Source organism: Egretta garzetta, unplaced genomic scaffold, assembly GCF_000687185.1.
Source record: "Egretta garzetta isolate BGI_Z169 unplaced genomic scaffold, ASM68718v1 scaffold232, whole genome shotgun sequence".
Classification (NCBI taxonomy): Eukaryota; Metazoa; Chordata; class Aves; order Pelecaniformes; family Ardeidae; genus Egretta; species Egretta garzetta.
In genome coordinates, this window is record NW_009258959.1 from 876,483 (window position 1) to 884,911 (window position 8,429).

An 8,429-nucleotide genomic window follows, 5' to 3' on the forward strand; every position below is an offset into this window, starting at 1 on the left:
CAGCCGGGCAGAGGCGGTGCTGAGGGCCAGGGTTTGGGGGTGGGATGGCAGGGGTAGGGGAAGGGTTGGGCTGGGGGAGCTTAAAGTTCTTTTCCAATCCAAACAATTCTGTCATTCTGTAATTCTAATGAGAAGAAAATCAGATTAAACCTGATTATTCCAACCAAAAGCAACCTATATATATTTATATTTCTATATAAAAGCATTCACATTTAGCACTAAAAAATCCCAAAGGCATAGAATTCAACCTGCCAGGATCCAGATTACCATCCTTGTTTTCCTTCTGCATTTATCCCACCACAAGGTTCAAAATGAATGGTTTCTGCATGACCTTTCAAGACAAAAATTTAAGCAATACACTTGCTGTACTAGATTTGGGATAAAAAACCCTGAACTCCAAAGCAAACCGAGAACGTGGCCTAGGGTTAACAACCTTTACCTCAACTTTATTACACTTCAGGGTTTTTTTTATTTCCTTCTTGTCTAATATAAAGCTTGGCATTAATTTTTTTTCAATGTCCTCCACTGCTGCAAAAAGAGGAGATTTAAAAAAACCCCATATCTTATAATGTATAAATTATATATTGTATCTGAAATTAGATCTCAAATCAAAATTTTGGGGCAGATGCCGAACACTTGGGCTCATGAAGTGTTCATGGGAACGGTTTGCTGAGCTGCTGTTCCAAACTATGGGCTCCAAGCAAAGTCTTCCACTCAGCTGCCAATCCAGACCGAGACTCTCGTTAAGCTCCAAAGCTGTAATGAGTTCCCAGGACTGTAGGAAGGGGTTTGCACGTGCGACGGCAGCCAACATCCCCTCCAGATCTACCACGTCGTATGCTTTAGCGATTATTTTCAAAGCGGTTTGAGAAGGAACCATCTACAAACTCCTTAACTTCATGCTTCTCCTGGGCAAAGTCTATTTTGTTTGTCTTGGTGAGTTTAAATAGCCCCCAGAACAGCTCGTGGCTACCTTAGAAACTGATACGGAGCTCAACGATGCGAGTTAAAGCAACGTAAATGAAGTCTAAGCACAGAAAGCAAGAATTAGGCAGAGCCTGGCGCTTGTAATGCAGGAGACTGGGCAACCTTTTAATAACTGAGAGAGAGGTTGAGACCACCCTCAGGAGTTGCCTGTCTTTTCTATACAAAGGATAAAATTTACATTTTCTCTCCCTCTTTTGCAGTATAGCTTTAGGTCCTTCATTAAATATTCAAATTCATATTTCAAGAGTTTTGTAATACTGTTTGCCCAGCAAAGAAAACAGCTCTTCATTTAAACCCTTTTTAACCTATTATCTGTTTTGGGACTTCGCTGTAAGAATTCAGCCCGCCAACTCCTGACCTTACACCTGTGCAATGGAAAAACCAAGCACTAATTTGGTTTCATTACTGCTTCGGTGTCTCCTTTTTTAGCTTTGTATTGGGTCAAGCTGCATAGCGTTGGGCTTTCCATCGGCATGTAGCCAGGTGCTGATAACACACCACGCATCAGGGCTGTGTCTCCAACATTCCACCACCACCACCAGTGGGCTGGGAGGGGGCAAGATCTTGGGAGGGGGTGTAGCCAAGACACCTGACCCAAACCAACCAAAGGCATATTCCATACTGTATGATGTTGGCTCCAATATGAAAGCTAAGGAAAAAAAAGGAGGAGGATGCTCCTCTTAGGAGGATGTCTCTTAGCATGCTTTGTCTTCTGGAGCAACAGCTATGTAGACTGAAGCCCTGCTTCCCGGGCAGTGGCTGGTCATCGCCTGCTAATGGGAAGTAGAGAACAAAATCTTGTTTTCCTTTTGCTACCACGTGCAGCCTTTGCTTTTGCTTTCTATTAAACTGCCTTTGTCTTGACCCATGAGTTTCCTTTCTTTTCCATCTCATTCTCTCCCCGCCTGTCCTGCTGGAGAGGGGAGCGATAGAGAGGCTTTGGCGGGCCCCTGGTGTCCAGCCAGGGTCAACCCATCACAAGCTTTCATGTAACCCTTTTTTTTTCTTTGTTTTTCATTATGAAATTTAATTCATCCTCCCATCTGCAAAAGGTTCAAGGTATCTCTTCCATATGACTGGACAAAATCGGTGAAATATATTTCAGCAACTCCATCCCCCAACCCGACAAATCATAGAATCATAGAACGTTTTGCGTTGGAAGGGACCCCTAGAGGTCATCCAGTCCAATCCCCAATGCTACACTATTGAGTTTCAGCTTGAGATGCTGAAATTCAAAACATCTGACAAAAATATAATATATTTTAATTGGTTTACAGTTCACATTAGCACATTCCTACATTCAACCCGTCACTTGAATCTCCCCTTCCTTGTTTTTCCATTGACTGAACTAAGGTCCTCATCCTATTTTTTCCAGTCTGATCTGCCTCCAATTTTTTTCTCCAAGGTCATCCAGCGCATCTGCCTCTTGATTTCTCTTCATGTACCACAAACTCTGGAAAACAAATGCCTGAAGTCCGATGGTTTGGGGGGAAACCAATCTCATGGTGGCCACCTCACCACGATCCCCACCAGGGCTGGCACAAGCTGGCCAAGGCAGATGATAGCTTTATATATTTAAGCGCGCAGTATAATCTTCACAGTGATTAATGAGCAGGGTATTTTAGAAGATAACGTCCTATTAATGTAGCTGTTTGACTTATTCAGAACGCAGTCATGTAGAATTCATTCATCGAAACCAGAAATCCCCCTCTTTAGAGGTGATGCTCGCCTTCTCCTTCCAGAAAGATCAAGGTACAAACTCTATTCAATCTGCACCTCAATATTTAAATAAAATTGTCTTATCAAGTGCCAGAAAGCAGCTTCTGAACCATTCAGGACTGTATGAAAGCAGATATGGAAAATCCATGTTGCGTGGGTATTAAGGGCGAGCTTTGAGCACATGCCAAAAAAAAAGGTGAAGTGGGAGAGAAGTAGACTCTTGTCCAAACCACCCTTGTGCTGGAAAGCACAAAATTGCTGTTATTTCTAGTGCAGGAAAATAACTGTGCACTTAGGAGCTCATTCTATCACCCAAGCACTGCTGGAGCCTGCAGTCCTCTTACAATGGAGATATTTTTGAAGAGACTGTTATTCACAGAAGGTTGGTTTTTTTTTTTTTCCCCCCAGCCTCTAGCGCTTTGACTGTGAGACCAAAGTTTCCCCGAGCTGCAGTATCTCCAACAAAGCAGCACGCATAAATTTGATGGGGAAAAAAGAAAGGGTGAATAAAAATGGGGCATAAATGCCTTTGAGGAACTCGCCGCTCGGCCGGATATCAGAGAGGTCTCCTCGCAGCAACGCAGCCAGCCCTACTGATCTACTGGCTGAAAGAGCTCTCCAAGTCAATGCGAATGTGTTGGAAATGAAGTAGCTAAGAGCGTTTGATGTTCATTTCCATTTGCTGGTGACCACCCTCTTCCACAAAAGCACGTTCCCAAAGCGATTTCACACATTAGGTAAAAGTCAACACATACAACCGGCGCCGCAAATACAAAGGAAGTCTTAACACAATGCGACACTTCATAGCTAATTATATTCCACCAAATGTCAGAAGAAGGAGTCTTCTAAGGCCGATTTTGTAAGGTGCTTATACAAGATCAGAACAACAAGTGCTGGTAAACATAATCCACAGCGGAAACCACAGATACACCTAAGCTGAGCTTTTCTTTTTCCAAAGCACTGTTTCTCACTGAGCTAAATTCTTCCCATACCAATACACTGTATTTCCCCACTAGTTACGTAATTACGATAAACATATTTCAATGCCTTTTTCGAGTATTAAAGATGACATTTTTAGACAACTCAGTTCTAAAGCTGGACTTCGAACAGACAGCGGACTTGCTTGTTAACCAAAGCGTAACTTGAAAAACAAACAAAAAAAAATCAGTCACTAATACAGTTAAAATCACCACCTATAACAGTAACTGCATGTTCTCCAAATAACAGGCTCTCGTCCGTGGGATTCCCATTTCTAGGGCAGGATTATTCCAGCACGTCCACCCGAGTCGCTCCGTTCAGCCCCGGAGGCAAACTGACTCCCCCCAGCAATTTCTTGCGTGGTTTGTTTGTCTAAAGAAACCCCCTTCCGATCCTTTTCTTTAGGATCTCCAGGGCATCCTCTTATGAATTCAGATCCATTTCTTCTCACTAACCTTACTGCACGGGCTTCGCTGAAGACTTTTTCCTGCAAGTCACATTCCCATCTGGCTCCCTGATGGGAACTCCTTCTCCCTTCGTTAAGGGATTAACCACTCATTAATCATCATCTGCTCCCACCACCGACCACGGACATGCACGGAAGAGCTGCTCAACACCGGTCCTACCTGTGTACGCCATGTTCTTCGGGTTTCCGTAGGGAGCCCCAGGTTGGACGGGGCTGTAAACAGGGTTCATGGTGGAAGACCGGGAACTCTGAGGATAAAAGAAAAGCAGAGTTGAGACGACTGCCTTATGTTAGCTCCGGAGTCGTCTTCCATGCAAAGAGTCTTCTGCTACGTGCAAGCGTTACCGTGTTATAATTCAAGACACAGAGAGCTGTGAAGGGAAGGATTTACAACTAGACGTTACAACCAGATAGCGTATTTAATAATTCAAGTTTTGGATCTCTCAGTTAATTCCCCAAACTTCTTCAGCGCTGCATATTCAGCCTACAAATGTACCCAGAGCAGATTAATCTTACACATCCCCGCCTTCAGGGGGGCTCAGGACTCGTGACCCCACTTCTGGCTTGCGACGAACAAAGAGGAGAAGCCACCAATTCTGACAAGGAATCCTCCCCCTCAGAGGAGCTAATAGTTCTTGGGTGACAAAACCAACCGCAACGAAGACCTGACCTTTCAGAAATGAGCAGATAAAAGACCATTTGCTGCTGGTGAGATGGAAAGCGACAAATATTTGTGAGCTGACTGCAGTAACCTCCAGCCCGAGGCTCGGGTCCCGTGCTCAGGGCACCCAGGGCCACCCACTGCACCCCACCACTGTCCCAACGGGGGAGATGGAGTCACGGAGCGAAGGCGTGCAATGAGACTGTTAACAGCCCTTCTGTTTCTCTCTCCAATAAAGATGATGAAGTGGTGCCGGGTTAGCTTCTTGTGAGTTTTATTTAGAGGAAAGCAAGTAACTTGGGAATTTGTGTCTACTAACTGTCAGTTAAGCAACTGGCTCAGTTAATTACCTTAATGAAGCACATTCTCGATTCTGATTAATGGGAAAATCAGTCATTAAGCTTTATTAGGCGACGCATTTGTCTCCGCAGCTATCGAGTGACAATTTCACACAAGAACCTCAGCGATCTTGCTTCGAAATGTGGCGGGTTTTTAAATGTACGATTTTACAGTTCATAAACAAACCCGTTCTTTCCAAACCGGGCTCTCATGATGGATGCACAATTTTTTAGATCATTAACTCCTTCCGCTTTACCTCAGGATAGTAAACAAGTCAAATGTTAAATGTTAGCACCAATTGACTTGACAACAATTACTGCTTAATTAATTAGCCTTCCCCCACCCCCCCTCCCCCAAGTTAGCACAGAAGGAGCCAATTCTCAAAGCGAAGGGAATCCCGGTTCTAAAGCGAGTGGAAGAGAAAGCTCCACAGAGACACGTCTTCACGCCAGTGGCTTCAGTAACGCACGATGGAACACTTAAGAAGATCAACAGGAAAATCAATGCAAAACTTCCCCACCATGAGACGTTACAACTGGGGATCGACATTCAAGCACAAGGGGTTTACGGCCATTTGGTCCTCGTGTCCCCAAGCAGCGCTCCAAACCTCGGCGAATGAGGTAACGGATGATAGGACGAGGGGGAATGGTCTGAAGCTGCGCCAGGGCAGGTTTAGGTTGAACATTAGGAAAAACTTCTTCACCGAAAGGGTTGTCAGGCTCTGGGATGGGCTGCCCAGGGAGGTGGTCGAGTCCCCATCCCTGGAGGTATTTGAAAGAACGACAGATGAGGTGCTGAGGGACAGGGTTTCGTGGTGGGATGGCAGGGTTAGGTTAAAGGTTGGACTCGATGATCTTAAAGGGCTTTTCCAACCAAAGTGATTCTGTGATTCTATGAACCTGCCCCTGGCAAGCGGGTTTAAGTTCTCATTTACTGGAGAAAACCCAATGCTTTCTATCTCTGAGGTGGTGAGCACCACCTTCTCCAAGTGTCCGGCCACAAGCCTGGCTCTCGGGCTGCTGTCAGGATCCCATTCAACACAGGAGGCTATTCCAGTGCAGGACGTGGTGGATACAGGACGCACTCATATGGACACCTCAAACTGTGGACAAACAAACACGTTATGTGTCTGCACACGCTGTACGACACCTACCTGCCACTGCTTTAAAAAAATACAACCCCTTCATAGGAAGGTGAGCTTCAAAATCCACCCCTATTATTAGGTTTTTTTTTTTTCTAGTGAAAAAAGAAATGTTGATGTAAGCCCAACCACCACACTTCTATCGCACATTATTTCTAGGAACAAATCGTCATATGCAAAGCACCAAAACGAAAAGCCTCTCCTTGTCCAAAGCATGTAGGACACGTTTCACCCACGCAGGTACCTTTTCAGCAAGTTGAAAGGATCTGAAAGGAGATGGTTTGACAGTAACAAGGTGGGGGAACATGCTGCCCAGAAGTGCCAGCACAGCCCAACGCACGAGGAACATCTACTGCCAGTCTAAACGCAAGCCGGGAAGCCAAAACCTACTCCTTTTTATCCAAATTAAACTGAACCAGGGTAGGTTTACACTGGATCTAAGGAAGAAATTCTTTACAATGAGGGTGGTGAAACCCTGGCAGGGGTTGCCCAGAGAGGTGGTGGAGGCCCCATCCCTGGGAACATCCCAGGCCAGGTTGGCCGGGGCTGTGAGCAACCTGATGTGGTTCAAGGTGTCCCTGCTCCTGCAGGGGGGTTGGGCTGGGTGACCTCTGGGGGTCCCTTCCAACCCAAAACATTCTGTGATTCTGTGATTCAAATGTCATGATCAATGGCTTTTTTTTTGCAATTCGATTGCATCATCACCCTGCAATGAAGATTCCACATCAATAGTGGGAACAAGACAAGAGGGTGTTTTGAACTTTTTATGGCCGTAAAATATTCTGGCAAGGAAAAGCACTATAAAAACCCAAAGACATTTCCACGTTAACAAACACTTCGGTGCAATCAGTCATGATCAGGCAATCAAAGCATTTTGGGCTGAGGCTCCTATGGCTCCACCCTCTGCACTTTGAGGGTTTCCTTTGGATTAGATTTAGTCTGGTTTTTAGTCTAGCCCCCACCTGACGCATGGTTTGAACTTGTGTGAAGGACATGTTTGTATGTATGTTCTTTACTGGTAGGTCCATCACCGGTATACACCTGTAAGTCCCATGAGAGGCTGGAGGACACGTGATGGGCAACTGGAGTGAAGCTTCTGAAAGAAATCTGGTCCACGCACACCAAAACCACTTTGCACAGGGAAACACCACCACAATTGGTGGGAGTCACCTCCAAAGTGCAGTACTCGCTTGATTTAAATCACCAGTAATATATGTAGCCTAAGGTTTACTACTTGTCCATGATGCTTGAAGTAACAGATGCCACAAACAGGACTTGAGAGAAAAAGGGGGAGAGAGGTGTCATGGAGTTGTAGAGATTTCCTGGCCGTAATTAACTGTTAAATCACGAATAGGACTCTTCAAGTCCAGAGAAGAGATGCCCAGTGGGACATGGAACGTGACAGACATCTATAAAAAAAAAGTCACAAATGACCTGGAGAAGGTGGAGAGGCAGCAATCACCCATGCTTCCTCATAGCCCAAGCAAGTGGAGGCATTAGAAGAAATAATTGTGTGGTAGGTTCAACCCAAGCTTTTCTTGCCTCACCATGTCCCTTGCTGCTGGGATGGTGGGATTTGGAAAGCCTTCCAAGGGACTGAGCAATTCCTCCTCTCCCCCAGACAGGCTGTTAGGCTGCAAGGAGCTTTGATCTGATCCCATCCACCCACCATTGTGTTCCCAGGAGAAAAGTCAATATCCAGGCTCCATTTTAGGTGCCTGACATTGGACTACACTCTCAGTGAATGTGCCCATGGTGCTGAATGTGCTTTTTGCATGGGGGGCACACTGGGAGATCCCCGTGGCAATACCAAACGGCTGCAGAAAGCCCCATCCTACTCACCAGTCAAGCACGGGCACGTGGCTCTTCGTGTTGGCCATTTCAGAGGATCTGTAAGTTGAGGATGTTCTGCGACAGAGCTAGGAAACCATGGGTCCATCTAACTCCAGCCCTGCATCCTCCTCATGCGCACAGAGCCAGGCTCATAGAATCATAGATTCATAAAATCACAGAATCACTGAGGTTGGCAAAGCCCTTGAAGCTCCCCCAGCCCAACGGCTCCCCTACCCCTGCCATTCCACCCCCAAACCCTGGCCCTCAGCACCGCCTCTGCCCGGCTGGTAAATCCCCCCCGGGCC

At 45.9% G+C, this 8,429-nt stretch overlaps 1 protein-coding gene across 1 annotated transcript in view; it reads right to left on the reverse strand.

Annotated features, from left to right (window-relative positions):
- Positions 1-8,429, reverse strand: part of FAM168A (family with sequence similarity 168 member A) — a 224,119-nt gene that overhangs the window by 110,978 nt on the left and 104,712 nt on the right. Inside the window, exon 3 of the mRNA XM_035890182.1 lies at positions 4,311-4,398. Within this exon, the coding sequence (XP_035746075.1) occupies positions 4,311-4,380 (70 nt within the window). The 5' untranslated portion in view covers positions 4,381-4,398. The remainder of the gene's footprint in view (positions 1-4,310; positions 4,399-8,429) is intronic.